This window comes from Nyctereutes procyonoides, unplaced genomic scaffold (assembly GCF_905146905.1).
Source record: "Nyctereutes procyonoides isolate TBG_1078 unplaced genomic scaffold, NYPRO_anot_genome, whole genome shotgun sequence".
Taxonomy (NCBI): Eukaryota; Metazoa; Chordata; class Mammalia; order Carnivora; family Canidae; genus Nyctereutes; species Nyctereutes procyonoides.
This window is the reverse complement of record NW_026575133.1, coordinates 5,256,344-5,281,756: the sequence shown is the minus strand read 5'-3', so window position 1 is coordinate 5,281,756 and position 25,413 is coordinate 5,256,344. Positions and strand designations below refer to the sequence as shown.

Genomic DNA, 25,413 nt, shown 5'->3' with positions numbered 1-25,413 from the left:
TGTTTGAGTTATATTTAAACTCAAAAACAAGGCTATCTTTGTATATCTTCTTTGGAAAAATGCCTATTCAGACCCTCTGCCCATGTTTTAATCGGATTGTTCTTTTTTTTTGTGTTGCGTTGTTTAAGTTCTTTATGTATTTTGGATATTAACCTCATCAGATATGTCATTTGCAAATATCTTCTCCCATCCAGTAGCTTGCCTTTTTATTTCATTGATGGTTTCCTTCACTGTACAAAAGTTTTTTATTTTGATGTACCAAAAGATATATGAAAAGAGGCTCAACATTACTAATCATTGGGAAACACAATCAAAACCACAATGAGATAATACCTTATACCTGTCAGAATAGCTAAAATCAAAAAGACAAGAAATAACAAGTGTTGGTGAGGATGTGGGAAGAAAAGGAACTCTTGGATACTGTTGATGGGAATGTAAATTCCCATCAGCCACTGTGGAAAACAGTGTAGAGCTTCCTCAAAAAGTTAAAAACTAGGGGCACCTGGGCGGCTCAGCTGGCCAAGCATCAGACTCTTGGTTGCAGCTCAGGTCATGATCTCAGGGTCATGCATCCTCTCCCTCTGCCTGCCACCACCCCCCACCTCTCTTCCCCACTTGCACTTGTATGCACACATGCATATGCTCTCTCTCAAAATGAAAAAACAAACATAGAAACACCACATGATCCAATAATTCCAATAATTTACCTAAAGAAAGCAAAAACACTGAGCTGCCTGGGTGGCTCAGTCAGCTAAGCTTCCAGCTCTTAGTTTCGGGTCAGGTTGTGCTATCAGGGTTGTAGGATCATGTGATCAAGCCCCACATGGGGCTCCGTGCTCTATGTGGAATCTGCTTGGGATTCTCTCTCTCACTCTCCCTCCCTCTTTCCTCAATGTGCACATGCGAGCGTGTGCTCTCTATCTCTCAAATAAATAAATAGATAAAATCTTTTTTAAAAAACCACTAACTTGAAAAGATATGTGCACCTATATGTTTATTGCAGCATTATTTACAATAGCCAAGATATGGAAGCAACCTAAGTGTCTGTTGACAGATAAATGGATAAGGAACATGTGGTAAATATATACAATGGGATATTATGTGGCCATAAGAAAGAATGAGATTGTGCCATTTGTGGCAACATGGATAGATCTAGAGAGTATTATGCTAAGTAAAATAAGTCAGACTGAGAAAGACAAATACCAAATGAATTCACTCATATGTGGAATCCAAAGAAGCAAATGAATAAACAAAACAAAAAAGCAGAATCAAGCCTCTTAATACAGAGAACAAAGTGGTGGTTGCCAGAGTGGTGGAGTGGTAGAGGGATGGGGAAATTGCATCAAGGAAGTGGGAGATACAGGCTTCCAGCTATAGAATGAAGAAGTCACAGGGATAAGAGGCACAGCATGAGGAATATGGTCAGTGGTACTGTGATAACCACATATGGTGACAGATGGTAGGTATGCTTGTAGTGAGCATAACATAGCATGTAGACAAGTTAAGTCACTATGCTGTACACATGAAACTAATTTAACATTGTGTGTTAATTCTACTCAAATAGAAAAACTTTTTAATATTTTTTTTTTTATTTACTTATGATAGTCACAGAGAGAGAGAGAGAGAGACAGACAGAGACACAGGCGGAGGGAGAAGCAGGCTCCATGCACCGGGAGCCCGACGTGTGGGATTCGATCGGGTCTCCAGGATCGCGCCCTGGGCCAAAGGCAGGCGCCAAACCGCTGCGCCACCCAGGGATCCCAGAAAAACTTTTTAAAGAGAGAAAAACAAGGTTTCCTCTTAGAATGATCAGTGCAGTTGTCCAGGGCCACTGACTGTCTTAAAAATAAACAGGAGGAAAAAACAAAAAAACAAAAATGAAAGTATGACAAGGAAAATACAGAGAAGGAGATAAAAAAGCTAGTGGGAGTGATGAAATACCATTAATCATTGCCTCATATAACACAGAATGCCTATAACCTTGTTTCCAGGCCATCTCCCACCCTCAAAATAGACCAATTAGAAATAAATTCATAAATTTATTGTTATTTTTAAATTAAGTTTTAAATTTAATTCCAATATAGTTAACATACAGTGTTATATGAGTTTCAGGTGTACAATATGGTGATTCAGCGATTCTGTACATTACTCAGTGCTCATCATGATAAATGTGCTCCTCATCCCCATCACCTATTTCACCCATCCCCCCACCTCCCTCCCCTCTGATAACCATCAGTTTGTTCTCTATATTTAAGAGTCTGTTTCTTGGTTTGTTTCTCTCTTTTTTAAAGGTCATGACCCGAGCCATCCAGGTGCCCCTCATTTGTTTTATTTCTTAAATTCCACATATGAGTGAGATCACATGGTAATTTTTTCTGACTGCCTTATTTCACTTAGCATTGTGCCCTCCATAGCTCTATCCATGTTGTTGCAAATGGCAAGATTTCTTTCTTTTTTATGGCTGAATCTGAATAATATTCCATTGTGTGTATTATATCTTCATCCATTCATCTATCAATGGATATGAAGGCTGCTTCCATAATTTGACTATTGTAAATAATGCTGCAATAAACACAGGTATGAATATATCCCTTTGAATTAGTGTTTTTGTATAGGGGGTAAGTACCCCAGTAGTGCAATTATTGGATCATAGGGTAGTTCTATTTTTAACTTTTTATTTTATTTTTTTTTTAATTTTTATTTATTTATTTACGATAGTCACACACAGAGAGAGAGAGAGAGAGAGGCAGAGACACAGGCAGAGGGAGAAGCAGGCTCCATGCACCGGGAGCCCGACGTGGGATTCGATCCTGGGTCTCCAGGATCGCGCCCTGGGCCAAAGGCAGGCGCTAAACCACTGCGCCACCCAGGGATCCCTATTTTTAACTTTTTAAAGACTTGATTTATAAATAACCTGATAAATGATATAGCACCCGAGACCTAAGTCTGTGATGCCATGTGTGTAACATATGAGGGTAGGTTCTGTAATGGCTTATATGGAAATCTAAGTAACATGTGTGGTCAGTCTCCATAAAGCACATAGTATCCTGGGTATTATGATTAGGGTGGGAGGCACCTAATACTACAGAGTCAGACTATTTGTATTCAGATTCTAGGAAGACTTGAATTTGTTCTTACCATCTTATTCCTTTTTTTTTTAAGATTTTATTTATTTATTCATGAGAGACACACAGAGAGAGGCAGAGACATAGGCAGAGGGAGAAGCAGGCTCCCTACAGGGAGCCGGATGTGGGACTCGATCCCAGAACTCCAGGATCATGCCCTGAGCCAAAGGCAGACACTCAACTGCTGAGCCCCACCCAGGCGTCCCTTACCATCTCATTCCTAATGCATTTTAAAAAATATTTTATTTATTTATTTATTCATGAGAGACTGAGAGAAAGGCAGAGACGCAGCAGAGGGAGAAGCAGGATCCAGGCAAGGAGCCTGATGCAGGACTCGATCCAGGGCCACAGGATCACGCGATCACGCCTTGAGCCGAAGGCAGCCTGACGCCCAATCACTGAGCCACCCAGGCATCCCTCCTAATGCATTTCTTGTTTGAGTAAAAAAACCCAACCAAGCGGCCTGTGGCTGGGATTAACTGCATGAGTGAAAGCCTCAGGTTGGCCCTAAGGGTCACCACACTTCCTATTTTTCTATTTTCAAAGTCTGGGCACTCTCTTCCAACAGTTCCTCATATTGTTGTTTCAGAAGTCTGGAAATGACCACTAGGTAGCCTCCATCCCTCAGGAATCTAGGATGCCAAAGGAATAGCTGCATGACTGTTTCTGATAAAAAGGAGAGATTTGTGCAAAAACCTCAGTGCTAGGGCAGCCCCGGTGGCACAGCGGTTTAGCGCCGCCTGCAGCCTAGGGCGTGATCCTGGAGACCCGGGATCGAGTCCCGCGTCGGGCTTCCTGAATGGAGCCTGCTTCTCCCTCTGCCTGTGTCTCTGCCTCTCTCTCTCTCTCTCTCTGAATAAATAAATAAATCTTCAAAAAAAAAAAAAAACTCGGTACTCAGCGACAAAAGTGTTAAGCAAAATTATCTCTCAGGTGCTTTTCAGGATCTAAACTGTGATTTTTTAAAAATTCATGTTTTTATACAGAAGTAGCCAACAGTCTGCCAGGTAATAAAGCTTATCAAAACAATCGCCCAGCTGAAAATAGGAAAAGCAAGCCCTAGTATGATGGTTTTCTGGAGATCTGGCAAAGCAAGGAAAATATTAAAACCCTATAGCTTTAGGAAAGCCAGTTCATTTAAAAGCCCGTGGAGTGGAACTTGTGGCCACCTTTTATTCTTCTTCTTCACCAAAAGGCCTATTGTGCCTATTGTGTCTCCAATGAGTTCTGTCTCTGGTTCTGATGGAATAGCCTTAGAGTTAGTGGGTTGAAAAATCACTTGTATAATTCTCAGGACTCCAAGCTCTAACCAATCGCTATTGAGTCATAAATTAAAGGAATATAGAAACAGAGAATCAAGACCCTATTTTTCAAGAATATCTAAGCAAAACATATGAAATCAGTGAGAACATATTGGTTGCCTTCCACCAAGTGCAAAAGCTTACATTATATGCTGTATAGTATATAAAAATACAAGTGCCAAAATTAATGACGTAAATGATCATTTCTTTAGTAGGCTACAGATGACCAAGATGAATGTGGATTTCCAAGGTGTCTTGGAGAGGTATGCTAGGGTTTCAGATGGACGGGCTTATGTAGGAGCTAATGAAAATGCCCTTGTGTGGAATAGGGTCTCATAGGTGAGATATTGGCTGGCTGGGGTGGGGGTGAGAGGTAGTGGATGCCAGGTTGCACTGAGGTAAAACATAAAAAAAAGCATACCCAGGTTAGACTGATACTTAGTTACTAAACTAACTAAATCTCTTTAGAGAGTGTCTGGAGCAAACATATATTTCAGATAATAAGAATAGGATTTTTAGAGAAGAATCCTATAAGAGTAGGAAGAAGCTTTCATGCCTTGTGGGACAAGTTTGAGCAGGAGAGGGATGTGATAAGATTGGTACATTGATCAGCTTAGTTTGGCATAAATCATTTGGAAGAGACTGGAAGAGACAAAGTCTGGGACAAGGTAAGATGGTGAGATGATGGGGCACCTGGGTGGCTCAGTGGTTGAGCATCTGCCTTTGGCTCAGGGCATGATCCCGGGGTCCTGGGATCAAGTTCTGCATCAGGCTCCCCACAGGGATCCTGCTTCTCCCTCTGCCTGTGTCTCTGCCTCTCTCTGTGTCTCTCGTGAATAAGTAAATAAAATCTTTAAAAAAAAAGAAAAGAAAAGAGAGTGAGATGATGATTGTTGGACTACGTGGTAGCAAGAGCAAGTAATGAGTGGAAACAATTTCTGCAAGAAGATATTAAAGGGAGAGGAAACGGGTGACTCATTCAGTTAAATGTCTGCCTTCGGCACAAAGTCATGATCTTTAAGTCCTGGGATGAGCCCCAATTTGGGCTTCCTGCTCAGCAAGGGGTTCTTCTTCTCCCTCTCCCTCTGCACCCCTCTCTGCCCTGCTTGTGCTCGTGTGTGCTCTCTCTCTCTCCCTCGCTCATTCTCAAATAGATAAAATATTTTTTTAAGGCATATAAGAAAATATTAAAGGGAAAGAGGAAGCTAGCAGCCTGGAGCCAGTTTTGGAGGGAAGATATGATTAATTTATTTGGGACTTGGAGTTGGAGAATCATTGTCGTTATCAAATGGACATGGAACACTTGCTATGTGAAAGGCATTGTATCCAAGTCAGGAAATACACGAGATAAGTGGCACCTGCCATTAAGGAATATGTGATTCACTTGGTGGGAAGATAGGACAGACTTGATTTGTTTATACATCAAGAGCATGCAAGTTAATACCCTAAACGATAATCCAATTTCAAAATATGCTTGACTATAAAAGGACTTACATGGCTTTGTTAGGTGCTCTGCTGTCCTGGTCTTATTTTCCTTGGGCTGATTCCATTCCCTGATCACCTCTGCTGATGAAAGTGAAGTTGACTAGGTGTTGAGGAAGTTTAAAAAAGGTTAAAACTGATAATTCACAAAATGAACAATCCATCATCAGATAATTAAGCGTTTGTTATAAAACAATTTATTACAGAACTATAGAGTAGTTCCTTAAGTTGGGGGGAATCCTCTAAAACTGAGTTTTAACTTCATTTTCTTCCAGAATCACTGTGCCCTATCCTTCCTTTACCTTACTTCATTCAACAGTAATATAGATACTAACTGGTCAATTTACATTTTTGTGAAGTTAACCTGAAACATTGACATTGGAACTATTTTCAAAAACAAAAGTACTGATTGCTAGAACATGCTTTTAGGATTTCATTATGATGTATTGTCAGGGTAAGGATAGTTCAAAACGGCTTCTGGAAGAAGTAAATGAAGAGCTTATTGCCCACACCCTGTACTGCCATCAAAGAAACCATTCCTGAAGATTTCTTTCATTGTTTCGTATTTGCTACTGATAGCAGTTAGTATGAGAGAGCCGATGCATCTGTACAAAGGATTTTAGTGGACATGTGTATATTCTTTATCATTTATAAACTAATCCAATGGCATAGACTGTAAGAACATTGTTTATAGTGGTGTTTTTCAAACTTCTTGGTCCTAGGAGCCTTTTATACTCTTAAAAGTTATTGAGGCACTAAAGAGCTCTTGCTTATGTGGGTCTGTTGATATTTGCAATGTGAGCTATTAAAACAGAAATTTTTAAAACATTTATCAATTCGTTTTTTAAAGCCTATTTTTTAAGAGTTTGTTTATTCATGAGAGACACAGAGAGAGAGAGAGGCAGAGACATAGGCAGAGGGAGAAGCAAGCTCCCCACAGGGAGCCTGATGCGGGACTCCATCCTCAGCAACCCAGGATCATGCCCTGAGCTAAAGGCAGATGCTCAGCCACTTAGCCACCCAGGCACCCCTAAAACCTATTACATACTAACATAAAGAGCATATTTTTAATGAAAAACAATCAGTTTTCTAACAAAATATAGTGAGAAGAGTATCATTGGTTTACATTTTTGCAAATTTGGTTTAATAGAAGAGAGCTAGATTCTCATATTTGTATTTATATTCAATCTGCTATGATATATTGTTGTTTTAACTGAAGTATATGTAAAATGTATGAAGAAAATATGATAGTTTTGACTTTCCAGACTCTCTGAAAGGATCTTGGGGCTCCCCCATGATGCCATGGACCACATGTTGAAAACTCCTGGTTTACAGGACTGTGTACTGTGTTATCACTAAATTGTCAAAATTCACTAAATTGTCACTAGTTCTCCCAATTACCAAAAGTATTATGCCCTTAAAACTCCAGAGGTACATTTTCCTGAATCTGATAGATGTTTAAAATGATGAGTTGTTTTATTAGTTACAGTAATGTTCTTCTTGGGAGATGACTTAGGTCATTATCTTTGCTTCTCTTTCTTCAGGTGATCTGGTGATTCTCGATGATGCTCCCACTGCCAGCTGGCTGCAGGGCCGAAGCTGCTGGGGTGCCCGCGGCTTCTTCCCATCCTCATGTGTGCGGGAGCTCTGCCTCTCCTCGCAGAGCCGGAGGTGGCACTCCCAGAGCGCCCTGCTCCAGATTCCAGAATACTCAATGGGACAAGCCCGGGCACTGATGGGGCTTTCAGCCCAGTTGGATGAGGAGCTGGACTTCAGAGAAGGGGATGTGATTACCATCATTGGAGTTCCAGAACCAGGCTGGTTTGAAGGGGAATTAGAGGGCCGAAGAGGCATTTTTCCAGAAGGGTTTGTAGAGCTTTTGGGGCCCCTTAGAACTGTGGATGAGTTGGTAAGTTCTGGAAATCACAATGACTGCATTATTAATGGTGAAGAAGAGACCCCTACAGGAGAAGAGGAGAGGGGGCCAGAGGAGGATGAGGAGCAGCCGGGGACCTATGGAATTGCCCTCTACAGATTCCAGGCCCTGGAGCCGAATGAGTTGGATTTTGAGGTAGGCGATAAAATCCGAATTCTGGGGACACTGGAAGATGGCTGGCTAGAAGGATCACTGAAGGGCAGGACAGGCATCTTTCCTTACCGATTTGTGAAGCTGTTTTCTAAAATAAGAGCAGAGGAGACCATGGACCTGCCTCAGGAAAGCAGCCCTACTGAAATCCCTGACACTTCCTTAGATTGTCGAGAGAACCCCTTAGTGGTGGAGGGAAGGAACAAATCTCCTGAATATAAAGCAGAGAAGTCCAACTGTGTCATTTCTGAAACATCTGCTTCTCCCCTGGAGCATCTGACTTCTGAGTGTGAAGTACACAAAAGCTCTCATCAGGATGAGGGCACCACACGGGGGCCCCCAAGAAGCCCAGGCTGGGGCCACAAACAGCCTCTTGCCAGACACTCTCCTGCAGAGGATCCTTCAGAGACGATCAACGGGGTTTCCTCCCAACCTCAGGTACCTTTTCGTCCCAGATGGCAGCAAAACCAGTATTATTCTACAACGGGAGGGGGCCACCTAAGCACAGAGCAGTACTCTGACCCTCTTCCCTTAGAAGCCAAAGCGAAAGACTACTCCAGCCGGCCTCCCAGAGGAATGTACTCTCCACCAAAAACCTTTAAGAAGCCCGTGCCATCTCCTCACGGTAGCTCTTGTCCTTTGGCCCCTAGGGTGGTCAGACCTAGCCTGCTGAGCTCTCAGCTCCAGAGCATGGTTAGAGGTGCTAAAAAGTACCACACACCCAAAGAAAATGCCTCCAGCTTTTGTTCTGCATCAGAGAGATCAGAAGTGAAGGCCGGTCTACAAGACAGGGTGTTTGCAGCAGACTTGATGGCACTGGGGCAGGGAGGAGGCCACACTGACCTGGATTCTAAGTTGACACAACAGTTGGTAGAGTTTGAAAAGAGCCTGTCAGGACCCGGTGCAGAACCAGAGGAAATCTTGCGCCACTTTTCAGTCATGAACTTTAACTCTGAGAAGGACATTGTCCGAGGTTCCTCAAAGTCAATCACCCCACAGGAGCTGCCCGAGAGGAGAAGAGCCCTCAGGCCCCCGCCACCGCGTCCCAGTACTCCAGCATCCACCTCCCCCCATGTGCTTCTTGACCAGAACCTGAAGCCAGAACCACCCTTGGCAATGCGACCCTCTCGCCCAGCTCCCCTGCCTCCCTCAGCACAGCACAGGGTGACTGCAGTCACCCCCGGGCTCTTCACCCCCGGGCTCTTCACCCATGCGAGCTGTGAGTCCCCAGAGAAGGAGGGCCCTGAGAACCTGGACCAGACTTTGGACCAGACTTCCCAGTGTCCACTCGTATTGGTGAGGATTCAGGAAATGGAACAGGACTTGGATATGTGTAGCCCAGCTCCAGAAGAGCCGAACTTAACATTGGAGGAGAAGCAAGATGAATCTCTAAGGGCTGAGACCCCTGAGGATCTTGAGTTCTATGAGGGCAACATTGAAAGTTTGAATATGGAACTCCAGCAACTCAGAGGTAAGTGACGACGAAGTACGAGGTACACGTTCCTTGACATCCACAAGTCCACATAACAGCCTCCCCATGTTTTTCAGGGAGATGTTACCATCTTTGATTGACAAAGAATGAGTTGCTTTTCCATTTTCATTTCTTACTCTGTCTCCCAATTCGACTGCTCTGTTTTGATATATCTTACAACTGTAGCCTCCTGACTTCTCTTGCTGCTCAGATGGAGCAGCTGAGACCTCTGACATTTATACCTCCTGTGGTGCTAAGGCCTCCATAGCAGTCCTATATGTGGGAGGTCCTGAATACAATGACCTTCTTTAACCAGGCTCTAATAAGGATTAAAGACTTCTAGGCTAAGATTCATGGAAAACGCTCCATCTTATAACTTTGTGGTTTAAGGATTAGGTTTCAATAGTAACTGTAAGAGTTAACAGTTATTAACTTGTTCATAATACGGACTTGTTACCATTTCACAAATAATCCACAGCCACCCTAAACGTCTTGGGATAATGCATACAGCTGCTTGATAAATGAGGAAGATAAGATTTGTAGAGAGTGAGTAGCTTACCAAGGGAGCTGGGAGCTCCTGTTTTTACTATAGTTTTCTGCTTTCCATCTTGTGTGTTCAAAAATTTTCTGTCCCTTACCTGAGGGGTGACTCACCAGCCTCAGGGGACTCCATTCATGTTCACCAGATTCACATGAGAAATAATTTCTAGAGGAGGAAGAGGCAGAAAGCAAGGCAACATCAGCAGTCTAGGGCCCAAGGACGACATGGCCGTGTCACTTTGGGCAGGTGTGCCAGAGAGCTCTGAGCCCATATGTCATCAGGGCAGAAAACACTACAGACTAATCTGTGGACATAGGGCCTACAGGATACTAATGGGAAATAAAGGCGGGAGAATGGTGGGCCAGGTACACGGACTCCCTCCCTTCTACTTCAGACTGCTGAACGTGACTGAGAAAATAAGTTCCGAGGAGAAAGAGTATTATGGGAAGGCCAGAAATTGAGTCATTTTCTGGAAGATGGAAAGCAGATGGTACTACAGAGAGGAGACTTCTATCTGAATATGCTCAGGAGAGGACTGCTCTACAAGGGAGCACAGGTCTGAGGGAGACCTGTGGCAGACTCAGAGGTGGGGCAGTAGGAGGGGGTCCTGGAGCAAATTTGGTGATGAGTTGGGGAAGAGCTAGGCCACTGAGCCCCCAGGTCACTGTGCTGATTGGGGGCGAGGGATGGAGAGGTGCAGGCAGCAGCGATGATTACCCTCCAGGTGAAGCATGAGGAGGAGCGCTGGGGCGGGTCCTCAAAGGGTGATCATGTAGGGGCGCCTGGCCAGCTCAGCTCAGTTGGTAGAGCATGCAACCCTTGGTCTTGGGGTGGTGAGCTTGAGCCCCATGTTAGGGGTAGATTTTACTTAAGAAAAGGAATAGGGGAGCAGCCTGGGTGGCTCAGCGGTTTAGCACCACCTTTAACCCAGGGCCTGATCCTGGAGACTGGGGATCGATCGAGTCCCATGTCGGGCTCCCTGCATGGAGCCTGCTTCTCTCTCTGCCTGTGTCTCTGCCTCTCTCTCTGTGTCTCTCTCATGAATAAATAAATAAAATCTTTATAAATAAATGAAAAAGAAAGAAAGAAAGAAAGAAAGAAAGAAAGAAAGAAAGAAAGAAAGAAAGAAAGAAAGAAAGAAAGAAAGAAAAGGATAGGGACGCCTGGGTGACTCAGGGGTTGAGCATCTGCCTTCCACCCGGAGCATGATCTTGGGTTCCTGGGATCAAGTCCCGCGTCAGGCTCCCTGCAGCGAGCCTGCTTGTCCTTCTGCCTCTGTCTCTGCTTCTCATGAATAGATAAATAAAATCTTAAAAAAGGAAAGAAAGAAAGGTAGGTGACATTAAAAAAAAAAAAAAGATCATTTAATATGAGTACCCGAAGTCCTGGGGGATTGCCAGATACTTGATGATTTCAGAGTGTCTGAAAAGGAATTCTAAGGGGATCTCGGCTCAGTGCTACATCCCCAAAGCCATAGCAAGTTCCAGGATCTTCCATTGCCTTCCATTCTTGTAATATTTGAGATATACTGGTAAACTATTCTTGTATGAGATATACAGGTGGCAGAACTAAAGTGTTTCAAATTCTAGGTAGTGGGAATTTCTCAATAATGATGCTTTTTAGAGGTGTCTGGCTGGCTTACAGTTGGTAAGGCATGTGACTCTTGATCTTGGGGTAATGAGTTTGAGCCCTGTATTAGGTTCCTCGCTCAGTGTGGAGTCTGCTTGAGATTCTCTCTGCCTCTCCACTTGTGCTCTCTCTCTCTCTCTCTAAAATAAATAAATCTTTAAAACATTTCTACTTATTATATATATATTTATAATATAACTTATTTATTATAGAAAAGTTGCAAAAGATTAAAGTTCTCATATATCCTTCACTCAGCTTCCCCTTACCTTAACATCCTACATAATTATAGAATATTTGTCAAAATCCAAAATTAACATGACAGTAGACATTTGAAAATTTTAGAAGGGACCATTAACATAAAAGCTAAATAAAAATAATTTCAAACCTTTAAAATAATATCACACATAATTAGTATTGAAAAATTATTCTTTTTTTTTTAAAGATTTTATTTATTTATTCATGAGACAGAGAGAGAGAGAGGCAGAGACACAGGCAGAGGGAGAAGCAGGCTCCATGTAGGGAACCCAACATGGGACTTGATCCCCGGACTCCAGGATCACGCCCTGGGCTGAAGGCAGCGCTAAACCACTGAGCTACCCGGGCTGCCTGAAAAATTACTCTTAAAACAAGATTTTAAATACCCAAACTTTAGCTGCCCTGATAGTACTAATCTTTGTTTTGCCATTAGTCTAGGCAAAGGAGAGAGTTTCCATCTTGGATTGATGTTGGTTGAAATAAGAATATATCTAAAAGTATCTTTAGATGGGGCCATTAAGGTGCACGTTGCTTCATGTAAGCTCATTTTCTTTTTTAACAATGAAAATATTTTGTGTTCTTGTTCTGATTTTGACCCTGCCATTGAAATCAATATTGTTTTTGCTAATTCAAAATTTAGACAATACATTTTTGACAGTATTCGTATCTTAAAAATGTTTTATCGAGGTATAATTGATGTGCACCTGAAACTTATGTAATGTATGACATAATGATTCAATATTAATCATATTTTCTCTATAATCTTCTGTTACAATATTTTTAAAGAATTATAATCTATAGCAAATATTAAACCCTGGAGAACACTGGGCAAACACTTTTGGGTAGTATTCAAATAATGGAACATTATTCACCACTATGTGCAAGATTTAACACTACACAGAATCATTTGTCAGAATTGCCAATTTAAGGACTTATTTTGTTTCTAAAACTTGGGTATTTCTTGAACAGCATTTCAGAAGATTTGTATAAAATGTACTGTACAAATAAGCTCATTAATATTTATTTTATTTGCCAGAGTGACTCACTGTTAGCAGCACACAGGGCCACGAACACAAACACTTATAAACACACTCACAGCATAGCAACAGCTACAAGCAAAACTAACTGATTAGATCCTGATCACTTCTCTCCAGTGTACTCTTATCCTGGTCAACCTTAACCTTTTACTCTGTGTCAGTATTTCCTGTTCTTGCTTTGACTTGACGTTGGTGAATTCCTTTAAACCAGTAATGTGTCTACATTTATTACCAGGCTTTATTCTCACAGCAGAATTATAGTATTTTCTCTTCTTTTCCACATTTCTTGACTGATTTTTCTTAGGATTCAGAAAGGCATATAAATTTCCTAAGAAATGCTGAGAAGGAATTCCCACATGGAAGCACTGCTCAGTCTCAGTTCAGTTACCTGAGACTAATTTCAAGACTTAAAATTCTGTGGACAACCAGGATATTGGAACCCCAACTGTAATTTAGTAAGAGGGCTGGTCTATTTATGACTCACTCTCAGGAGTCCTTTGGAATCTTAGCTTATTATAGAAAAAGGTCTCTTTTTAGACTTCTCACCTCGGATACGGTCTGGGCTTTGAGTTTTTGACCACTTCTCCCCAGAGGATCATTGAAACATAAGTTCTGTTTTGGGGGACTGGCAAAATGTCCTAGGGCAGTACCATTTCTGTGGTTTTTTACCTGTCTGGATTCCAGTTTTCCTTTGGTTTTGGCCAGTGCACTACCAACTTCTCAGTGTATTGATAGTTTTAAGATTTTTAAAATATTTTCTCCGACTTTTTTTTTTTTAAAGATTATGTTTATTTATTCATGAGAGACACACAGAGAGAGGCGGAGACATAGACGAGGGAGAAACAGGCTCCACACAGGGAGTCCGATGCGGGACTTAATCCCAGGACCAGGATCACGCCTTGCGTGGAAAGGCAGATGTTCAACCGCTAAGCCACCCAGGCATCCCTTCCTCCAACTTTTTAAACTTTTTTTCTATAAGAGGGTTGGCCCATATAACCCAAACTTCAATTAGTAGAAATAACAAAGGCCCAATAATTTTAGATAAGCCAGTATTTGGCCCTGAGAATTTGGGGTTTTAAATTTGAAATTAGCACATAGAGTCAGGGTAGGATAGTAGGAGACGTCTCTGATCATAGCGTACTGGGCAATGAAATGCCTCCTTGCAGACTGCAGGATGGTATTCAGTTCAGCCACTCATTCACCCAGCAAATGTTTGTTGAGATTTTGCTTTGTGCCAGACGCTGTGCTAAGGACAGAGTAAAACACATGTGTGAGAAAAAAACAAAAAACAAAAAACAAAACACAGGTGTGCTCCCTTCCCTCAAAGAGCTTCTAGTCAAATAAGCTGCTGGTTAATAAGTGAAGGTCCATGTCTAAACACACTACCTTCAAATCTGATAAAGAGGTTGACTTCTGGAGCAGTGGAAACATTTAGGGTTAATCCACAGACTTTCAGATTACCTGGTATATGCTACATTCATTCATTTTTTTATATTTTATTTAAACTCAGGTTAGTTAACATATATGGTAAAATTGGTTTCAGATGTAGAATTTAGTGGTTTATCGCTGACCTACAAACACCCAGTGCTCATCACAAGTGAGCTCCTTAATCTCCATCACCCATTCAGCCCATCACCCACCCACCTCCTTTCATCAACTCTCACTTTGTTTTCTGTAGTTAAGAGTCTCTTAGGGTTTGCTTCCCTCTCTCTCTTTTTCCCCTTTCCCATATGTTCATCTGTTTTGTTTCGTAAATTCCACATGTGAGTGAAATCATATGGTATTTGTCTTTCTCTGACTTACTTCACTTAGCATAATGCCCTCTAGCTCCATCCCCGTTGTTGCAAATGATAAGATTTCATTCTTTTTGATGGCTAATATTCCATTTGTGTGTGTGTGTGTGTGTATTAACAGTATGTGTCACTTTTTAGAACCCCTAGGACTATACCCTGTAGCCCTGAGAGAATCCTACTTTAGCATTTGATAGTTCTGTTCTGTCTCTAGGAGAGGCTCACGTGCCTCAAAATGACAAGTACATTCATTTCTTTACTCAGCAAATATTTCTTGGGCACATACTACGAGGCAGGCACTGACTATCCATTGATTAATAAAAATGACACAGTCACAGTATCATTCATATTTGTGTATCTCTGAAACTCTAGTGGAGGTCAGAGTGATACTGACCTCTGTATTTAACCACACTGTGTCTTGCTGTCTGTGAATCATAGCTGTAGTTATTCCGGTGTGGGCTAGGACCCCACTGTTCTGAATCAGTGCAGTGGATGGTAAAGTGTAGAGTCAGCCTCTTCCACATCAGGAACCTTGCTCCTCAGCTTCTCTTTCCTTAAGGTAATGTCAGGAGGAATATTGACCAGGGATTCTCAGGATAATTTTAAAAGACTGTTACAAATCAAATCAGAATGTGCTTTTTAGGAACAGAACATTTTCGGCAAGATATTGAGTGAGATCTGAGGCCCACTACAGAGAGCCATTCAATTAACAAGTTGGAAAATTACTGATATGGAACCAATAACACCTTTATACTGAAGTGATATATAATACTCTAGACAGATTTTTTAAAATTTGAAAGTTATGGAAGCAATTTGTTATTTTGAAGATTCCTTGGAATGCCTTGGGTATTAAAAATTCATTCTCAAACTAGTAAAAAATAATAGAGTTAAATAGCCAAAACATTTTGTGGTCTTTCAAGACATAAAAGTTTATGTGAAAGAAATAATAATCTTTCTTTCTGGTTCTTCAGCACATAAGAAAAAAGCAAGTATCCTTGTGACATCTGGTTCAGGGTGTTGGCTCAGTAAAAATGAGCTCAGTTACTTGTAATGAATTTTGGTATAAAACAGCAACCAGAGTCAGAAGGCATTAATAATCTATGTTAATTCAGGATGGAAACTAGCTTTTCCTTTTAGGATAGGTGTTTCAACACATGTCAAGAAATGTAGCTTGAAATGGTTAACTTAGAATTAACCTGTGAATCACTAATCTTAACTTTGTAGTATGACTTTGTGAATATTTTCTCACCTCAGCTCAGGGCAGAGGGCTTGAGAGGCTGGAACAGATCCAGGGATTTTAAGTATCGGTGTCAGATTTCACTGAGGCTTTGCAGGACCCAGTAAAAAGACCTGCCTCCCTCTAGCTTGGAACTTCCAACAGTGAGCACTCCTGCCACCATCCCACTGCCTGAGTGCCCCACCTCCTACCCTTCACTTTAGCAAATGTGGCAAGACCCCAAAGACAAAAAACTCTAGGGCAGTCATTTATTCAAGAACTATTGAGCTCCTGCCATATTTCAGGCAGTGTTCTGGAGTTACAGCAGTGATCTCTGCCCTCATGGTGAGAGACAAACAATAATTAAGTAGAAATATGAGCATGTTTTAGAATGTAAAAGAAGCTATGGAATCAGGGAAGACCTCACTTGAAAAGCGACATTTGAGCAAAGATCTGAATGATTGTAGGGAGCCAGCAAAGCCAATTTTCGGGAGGGGGAGTTGTCACCAGCAGATGGAACAGCAGGGGCAATAGTGCTTGTAGTGGTTGAGGAATAGCAAGGAGGTCAGTTCAGCTAGAGTGAAGGTGTGGGTTTTACAGTTCGTTGTTAGGAATAAGACGAGAAGCCACAGGAAGATTTTGAACAGGGGAGTGGTAAGATCTGACTTGCAACGTTACAGAGTCACTCTGGCTGCAAACAGACACAAGGGCAGGAGCACAGGGACTAGTTAGGCTACTGCAATGATGCAAGCAAGAGGCCACGCAACCTGGACCAGGATGGTAGACTGGAGATGATGCAGAGTGTGCAGTACTAGATAGATTTTGAGTTTGAGCCCATAGGACTTGCTGGTGGATTGGGTGTGAGGTATAAGAAAACAAGAAGTTAAGGATTCTATGAGGTGGAGCAACTGGAAGGACTGGAGTTGCCAGTAATTTCTCAATTAATAGTGAAGACTGCAGGAGATGCTGGCTGCTGGGGGAGGTGGGATGGGGTGGAAATCAGGAGCTCAGGTTTGGTCATGTTGACGAGCCCATGAGACATCCGGTAGAAAGTGTTGATTAGGCAGTTTGATACACAGCCCGGAGTTTAGGGCTGGGGACATACATTAGGGACAACTAAATTTGGCAGCACACAGACATTATTTAGAGCCACAGCATTTAATGAGATTACTTAAAAAAAAATTTTTAAAGAAAGTGTAGGTAGAGAAAGAGAGGTGGCCCAGGCATTGACCCTTGCCATGAGCTGAAGGAACTGGAAAGGTAAGCTGGTGACCGTAACTTTTTTTTTTTTTTTTTTAGATTTTATTTATTTATACATGAGAGACACAGAGAGGCAAAGACATAGGCAGAGGGAGAAGCAGGCTCTTTGGATCACGACCTGAGCAAAAGGCAGATGCTCGAACACTGAGCCACCCAGGTGCCCCTACCAGTGACCATAATTATAATTAATTGAGCACTTACTACCTGCTAAACAATGTGCTGGGTCTTTTTTTTTTTTTTTAAGATTTTATTTATGTATTCATGAGAGACACAGAGAGAGGCAGAAACATAGGCAAAGGGAGAAACTGGCTTCATGCAGAGAGCCCGATGTGGGACTTGATCCCAGGACTCCAGGATCACACTCTGAGCCAAAGGCAGATGCTCAACCACTGAGCCACCCAGGTGTCCCTGTACTGGGTCTTTCAACATGTTTCTAATCCTCCACATTGTCCACATTTGACAGATGAGAAAGCTGAGGTTTGGCCCAGAGTGTCACAGTTGGTCAGCGGTGGGGCTGGGATTCAAATTCAAGTCAGTGTCATGGTCCAGTCTTTTGAGCTCTGTTGCTATGCCATACCACGAGGTCCCTGTGTCTCAACTTAAGGAAGGAGTGGTTGATCTCTGAGAGCTGGTGGTAGGAAGCTGCCCCTGAAAAACTAAAAAATACCAGTACTTATGGAGGAGGGATCCCAAATGACCCTTGCCAACTTCCAGAATAAATTATGCCAGGCATAACATTTTTTAGTACCCTCATCTGTTGAAAACTGTAAGAGTATATATGTATGTGTTGCTACACTTTGGAAAAATATTTAACCTTCCCTCACAGATATACCTCTGACTGCTAGCTTATCAGTTACACAAGTTTCCAAAATGCTCCCCTGTTCATGCTAGCAACTTCCCCAAGCTGCTCTCCATTCCAGTTTCTCTATTTGGACCCTCACCTAACTCATAACCTATTAAGTTCATCACCAGGTTTAAATTCTGAGACATCTTAAATGCTTCTTATAGCCCTATCCCATTGAGAGCATTCACATTCTTCGGAGCATATCAGATTATCCCCAAACACCTCTAATTTTCCTACATTCCTGTCTTTATTGCCTTTTACAGTGCTCCCTGACTCCAGCTTCTGCTTTTCCTTCTCCCAATTGTCTCTCTTCACTGGGGCTTCCTCTCTTCCTCTGAACGTGACTGAGAAAATAAGTTCCGAGGAGAAAGAGTATTATGGGAAGGCCAGAAATTGAGTCATTTTCTGGAAGATGGAAAGCAGATGGTACTACAGAGAGGAGACTTCTATCTGAATATGCTCAGGAGAGGACTGCTCTACAAGGGAGCACAGGTCTGAGGGAGACCTGTGGCAGACTCAGAGGTGGGGCAGTAGGAGGGGGTCCTGGAGCAAATTTGGTGATGAGTTGGGGAAGAGCTAGGCCACTGAGCCCCCAGGTCACTGTGCTGATTGGGGGCGAGGGTGGAGAGGTGCAGGCAGCAGCGATTGATTACCCTCCAGGTGAAGTATGAGGAGGAGCGCTGGGGCGGGTCCTCAAAGGGTGATCATGTAGGGGCGCCTGGCCAGCTCAGCTCAGTTGGTAGAGCATGCAACTCTTGGTCTTGAGGTGGTGAGTTTGAGCCCCATGTTAGGGGTAGAGTTTTCTTAAGAAAAGGAATAGGGGGGGATCCCTGGGTGGCGCAGTGGTTTGGCGCCTGCCTTTGGCCCAGGGCACGATCCTGGAGACCCGGGATCAAATCCCACGTCGGGCTCCCGGTGCATGGAGCCTGCTTCTCCCTCTGCCTCTTTCTCTCTTTCTCTCTCTCTGTGACTATCATAAATAAATAAAAATTAAAAAAAAAAAAAGAAAAGGAATAGGGATGCCTGGGTGACTCAGGGGTTGAGCATCTGCCTTCTACCCGGAGCATGATCTTGGATTCCTGGGATCGAGTCCCATGTCGGGCTCCCTGCAGCGAGCCTGCTTGTCCTTCTGCCTCTGTCTCTCTGTCTCTCATGAATAAATAAATAAAATCTTGAAAAAAAGAAAGAAGAAAAGAAAAGTGGCATTAAAAAAAAAAAAGATCATTTAATATGAGTACCCGAAGTCCTGGGGGATTGCCAGGTACTTGATGATTTCAGAGTGTCTGAAAAGGAATTCTTTTTTTTTTTTAAAAGATTTATTTATTTATTTATTTATTTATTTATTTATTTATTTATTTATGAGAGAGAGAGAGAGAGAGAGAGAGAGAGAGAGAGAGGGGCAGAGACACAGGAGGAGGGAGAAAGAAGCAGGCTCCATGCCGGGAGCCCGAGGTGGGACTCGATCCCGGGACTCCAGGATCACGCCCTGGGCCAAAGGCAGGCGCTAAACCGCTGAGCCACCCAGGGATCCCTGAAAAGGAATTCTAAGGGGATCTTGGCTCAGTGCTACATCCCCAAAGCCATAGCAAGTTCCAGGATCTTTCATTGATTTCCATACTTGTAAGATTTGAGATATACTGGTAAACTATTCTTTTTTTTTTTTAATTTTTATTTATTTATGATAGTCAGAGAGAGAGAGAGAGAGAGAGAGAGAGAGAGAGAGAGAGAGAGGCAGAGAGGCAGAGACATAGGCAGAGGGAGAAACAGGCTCCATGCACCGGGAGCCCGATGTGGGACTCGATCCTCTCCAGGATCGCGCCCTGGGCCAAAGGCAGGCACCAAACCGCTGTGCCACCCAGGGATCCCCTGGTAAACTATTCTTGTATGAGATATACAGGTGGCAGAACAAAAGTGTTTCAAATTGTAGGTAGTGGGAATTTCTCAATAATGATACTTTTTATAATTAATCATGTTCCACAGAAATGTCATGTCTTCTGTGCTTAAGATGAAAACATGACAAAACAGGCTTAGAAAGCCTCAGTAATTTCCCCAGTTATGTAACTGGTGAGTGGCAAAGTTCAGATTCACACCCAGGGCTCGCAGAGCTGCACTCTTAACCTCTAAGCTATCCTGCCCTCTATCTGGCTGGCGTCTAGCACATGCCCAATAAATGCTGCAAGCATTTGCTCATCAAACATGTCTGTACCTGCTGGGTCCCCCATGTGCAGAGCTGTGTTGAAGACTGGGACGTAAATTAGACATGGTTCTTCCCTGCAAGGAGCATTCAGTGTAATAAGTGGAGATAAACAAGTATAACAAAGTAACATGGGTGAGATGAGAGAGAGATTTGCTTGGGGCTCTGGAAAATAATAAGAACCATAGGAATCAGAGAATGTCACTGTGGTACCAGTGACATCGGAAGCATCGGGCACCTGACCAGAGGGATGGTCTGCACAGTTACAGAGATATCCACAAAAGTGTAGGGAGGCACATGTTCTTGCTGGTTCTTTTCCTGTCTCATCCCTCTTCCTTTACCTTTCCTGCACCTTCTCCCTTTATGTCTCCTTCCAAATTTTGCTGCCCGGCTTCCCTTCCAGCATTGTGTCCTACAGCATATCTGCCTACTGGGAGTAGAGGGGGGATACGGATGGTCACTACAGCTGATTGCCCACCCTCTGGTGATAAACAGAAAAATGTGGGGGGTGGAGGGGAGAAGTGCTACTTTAGGGCCTTGTGAAGAGCCACTGGGATGTTACTGTTGTCCCCCATGACAGGGAGAGCCACAGACAGGGATACCCTTTGAAGGGTTGAATTTTGCCAATAATACCAGGATTGAGAAAAGTAGAAAAGTTGTCTTCCTCTTTCCCTCAGGCCACACGTCTTTGTACAGAGATTTATCACATGAAAAAAGCTCCTGGTTCTCAGCTTCTGATTAGTTCTAGGTCATAGCAATAAGGAGGTGAAGCTGAGGCAGCTTGCATCTTTATGTGAACAATGTCTTTAACCCCCTGAAGACAATAGGACTTAGGAAGGGTGGAGTGGAATGGGGTGGGAGTGAGGAATCTCTACTATAACCCACTATGCACTCTCTTATTCAAAGATCAATTCTTTTAGCTTCACCTAACCTCTTCCAGTGGGTCATTTTATAACCAGTATCCTTCGTACCTGTAATTTATCCTCTTCTATCTCTTCTCTCTGTTGATGTACTAGGTGTGTTTCTTATTTATCAAAGATATGAAGTTGCTGAAGGGAACTTTGTTTTCTATAACATGTTGTTAGGGAAAGCTTAACCTTTACTTTCTACATTTAAAAGTGTTCCCAGTTTATTTTATGTGCCAGTCTAGGCACATACTGTGGTTGAGTGGCTGGGGACAAGCCTGTGGCCATAGAGTGTGGAGGGACACGTGGGCAGGGGACTGGAGACATAGAGGGAATGGTGGGGGGCGGGGGGGTGGCAGTGTGAGAACATACTTGCCTCAGAAGTAGCCTGCTTCTGACTTAGGCCGTGATAGAGTTTGTTTGTATGCTTAGTTTGAGAGAAATTAAAGTGTTACTACATTTTTGAGATACCCTGTTTTGTGTCACAAAGTCAAACAGAACCGAGTTTGGGTTGTGGCCCTACCTTGTACCAGCTTATGTGACCAAGTTATTCAAACTCCAAGACTCTTTATCTACAGTAAAGTAAGGATAATACTGAAGATTAAAAAAAAAAAAAGGTATCGACTTGCTAGCCCTCATCATGATCATAGCACATCTTCACACTGAAAACCCAGAAGCTGCCAGGGCAGCTGCTGCTTCAGCTGTGTATTTGGAAGGTGAGAGGGCACAGAACAAACAGAAACCTTTGTGTGAAAATCAGAAGATTTGACAATCCGGAGGTTGATTTGATAACTATTAGTAGAGAATCCAGGGCAGCCTGGGTGGCTCAGCAGTTTAGCGCTGCCTTCAGCCTACAGGTGATCCTGGAGACCTGGGATCAAGTCCCGTGTTGGGCTCCCTGCATGGAGCCTGCTTTTCCCTCTGCCTGTGTCTCTGTCTCTCTTTTTCTCTGTGTCTCTCATGAATAAATAAATAAAATAAAAAATAAATTTAAAAAAGAGAATCCAAAAGCACATTAGGTAGTTGAAGAAAGGAAAAAGTAAACAGATCCCTTGGGATTTGCCCCAATCTACCCCTCCAGCCTTATCTCCTATTACTTTTTCTACTCATTCTATCTTTCAAACTGTTCCCCATTTCCTACTTTTCCATATGTAGAAAGTCTGTAGAGGTTCTGCTTATGCTTTGAAGGCAGTGTTCAAATGCCACCACTTCCATGAAACCTCCAGTTGCTCTGCCAGGGACTCTGCTTTGTTGTCATTGCCATTTGTGTTTGTTATAGAACTTGTCACATTTGATTTTTCTTTATAGTGTGTTTATTAAAAAAAATATTTATTTATTCATGAGAGATACAGAGAAAGTGAGGCAGAGACATAGGCAGAGGGAGAAGCAGGCTGCAAGGAGCCCGATGTGGGACTCAATCCCGGGACCCCAGGATCGCACACTGAGCTGATGAAGGCAGAGACTGAACCACTGAGCCACCCAGGTGTCCCTCCTTTATAGTGTTGCACCTGCATTGCAGGAGGCAGAGACAAACTTGTCCACTTTTTTCTCTCTTCCACAATACCTCACCTATAATAGGTGCCCATCTAATGTTTGTTGATTCAAGTAGGTATCTTTATATGCACCTGATTTCTAACCTTATTCCCCAGTTCCTAAATACGCTGGATGAAAGAGAGATTTAGGAAATGGTCTTCGTGCTTCTCTGGCATGGCAAGTATCAAGGAAAGTGTGAAAGCATACATAACTACATTCTTCTAGGGGATAGTTTTAAAATTACCCATATACTAGATCAGAGTAAAAAGGAAATCCTTTTTCTTCCTCCACTGGGATGTCCCCATGTGTCTGCCTGTGGGAGTTGAAACCATTTGTGGTTTGAGTGCACACCAGCTGGTAACCTGACTGCCGTAGAATCAAACTCTTAAAGGAGGGAGAGTTCTGGCTCTCACTGAGGGAAGGGAGTCCCACAGAGTTTCAGATGTTCCAACGATTAGAAAGCTGAACTTAGGGGACGGGGAATGTCCACACGTTTCATGTGTTGAGCTGCACACACGAAAACATTCCTTATACCGTTGGTGGTTCTTTATACCACTGGTTGATTACTGAAATATCTCAAGAGACAGATGAGTTCTACTACCTTACCTGGGCTTTGGAAGGGGCTGGTCTTGCTCACTCTGCTTTTTGTACAAAACCTTTGGAACCGCAGAATACTTCTGCCTTCAGCACAGAAAGCAGCCAAGCCAGTTTGACCAGCTTGAGGGAAACCATGAACAGAGCTGCCAACTCCAATCACATGAACACTAGTTACTAATTATCCCCTGGCCTCTGTGGGGAAAGAGAGCAGCTCACTGATTGGATGCTGAGGTGGAAATAACTCCACATCTCTCTGCGCCCCAGCCAGAGGAGCAAGGAGAGCGTCTTGGGCACTTTGGGAGACATTTTCAGGAGGACGACACCGCCTTAGGCTAGAGTGCACCTGTCCACATTTCAGCCCCACCCAGGCCCGTGGAGGAAGGAAGTAAAACTCATGTCTTTAAGCACACAGAACATGTGTGAAACCTACAGAGTTCGAGAGGAAAGAGAAGCGGAGAAGAAAGGGCGCTGGGGCTCCAGCTGGGAGTATGAAGATTGCGGGAGTCTGCAGAAGAGGGACCTCACCATGCTGGATGGACTTCACCTAGAAGGCAGCTTGGATTCCAGGGATTGGAGCTCGGGCCAGAGTCAGGGGCAGAATCGGCCCTACAGGAAAAGACATTGTGGCTACTGGGCTTTTGAGCAGAGTGAACCAAGCTACTCGGACGATGGGGAAGCAGAAGAAAATGGAGAGGACTATATGGACTATGGAAGTGCGGCTCGAGGTTGTGATGGTTACAAGAACTCAGAAAATGTGGATTATTGGAACCCAAGCCCAGGGACTGAGGATAATCAGCACACAGGCAGCCCAGAAAGCCAGAGAGCTGGAAGGAATGGGGAAATGAAAGGCCGCACAGAGGGTCGGGGTCTGCATTATGATCCTGAGGATTCTAAAGAAGCTGGATGGTGCACTCACCACAGTGGTTTGGATGATTCTGTGGGGAATTGTGGTCAACCTGAAAAGTGGCACACGGACCACAGGAATTTTAATTATAACCTTGAGGATTGTAAAAAAGCTAATTTTTATTGTAGAAACCGCAACAATTTATGTCAGGTTCCTGAGAATTATACTAATGGTCGGTTGGTGGACTTCCCAGATTTGAATGGTGTCCGTGAAGGTAAAGAATTTGTCAAATACTATGAAAGGGACAGAAAAGTTTGTCAAAATGATAAAATCTGTCCTAAAGCAAAGACTCTTTCCCTGGATCAGAGTGACTTTGTTGCAGAAAATAAAGGCTGTGATACTCTATTTACAAACTCTGAGTCTAAATTTCAGAATTACAGAGGAACAGATTCTGTTCATCACATGAAGAATTTGGAGGATAATGGCTTTGACCGAACAGGAATGATGGCACTTGGGAGCAGAGGGATCTTCCCGGATAGTTTGTGGGATCAGTGGACAGGAGGGGAGCCGGGAGAACATCGTTGTGGCATTCCCCAGGGCCCTTCAGTAGCGAAGAACACTTACCATTTAGGGGAAGAGAAAAAAGAAAATGGCCTGGAGACTTGGAAAAGGAATAGTCGTTTCCGCCGCACAGCACCCAGCAGCCTGAGACGCTCCGAATTTGTGCAAAACAGGAAGAAAACTCAAGGTATGAACTCAGCTAGCCTTTTAAGAAGGATAAAACATGAAAATAGTAAAAGGGGTGGTTATACCAGGTACTAGGAACACTCATGCACTGAACCTTAGAGATTTAATCCCTTTGGGAGGCACTTCACAGAGCAAGAACATATACAGTCCTACAAATATGCACTGTGGCCTCCAGAATAAGACCACGTTCTCATGGGAACTTTCTTTACCATTTTTGGTTTTGCCAGGTATCTCTAATCCCAAATATCTTTTCATTCTTACTGTAATATTTTTTGTTCGTTGTATGGGGATGGCTAGTTCATTATCAAGCCACCAAGACAAAGTTCATTTTCTCTCAATCCCTACACTTTAGACATTAGGGAAAAGATTTAACTTGTTTTGTATAGTGTTCATGTCTCTGACATTCAGGAATCTTAAGTAAATAATAAGCACTACAACTCGTCTGGAAACCAGAAGATTAGATTCTTCATGATGCTTTGTTCCTGCACATGATGCTTTGTATATTCAAATTACTTCATCTCATTTAGCCTTAACCAAGTTATCTGTAACATGTTAG

At 43.0% G+C, this 25,413-nt stretch overlaps 1 protein-coding gene across 4 annotated transcripts in view; it reads left to right on the top strand.

Moving 5' to 3' along the window:
• DNMBP (dynamin binding protein) overlaps nucleotides 1–25,413 on the top strand; it is a 109,652-nt gene that overhangs the window by 41,770 nt on the left and 42,469 nt on the right. For 3 of the 4 annotated variants that reach the window (XM_055346222.1, XM_055346221.1, XM_055346223.1), the window contains exon 4: nucleotides 7,453–9,465. In XM_055346222.1, the coding sequence (XP_055202197.1) occupies nucleotides 7,453–9,465 (2,013 nt within the window). Of the gene's footprint in view, nucleotides 1–7,452; nucleotides 9,466–23,550; nucleotides 24,859–25,413 lie in introns of those variants that run through there. The other variant, XM_055346224.1, reaches the window with a different exon arrangement.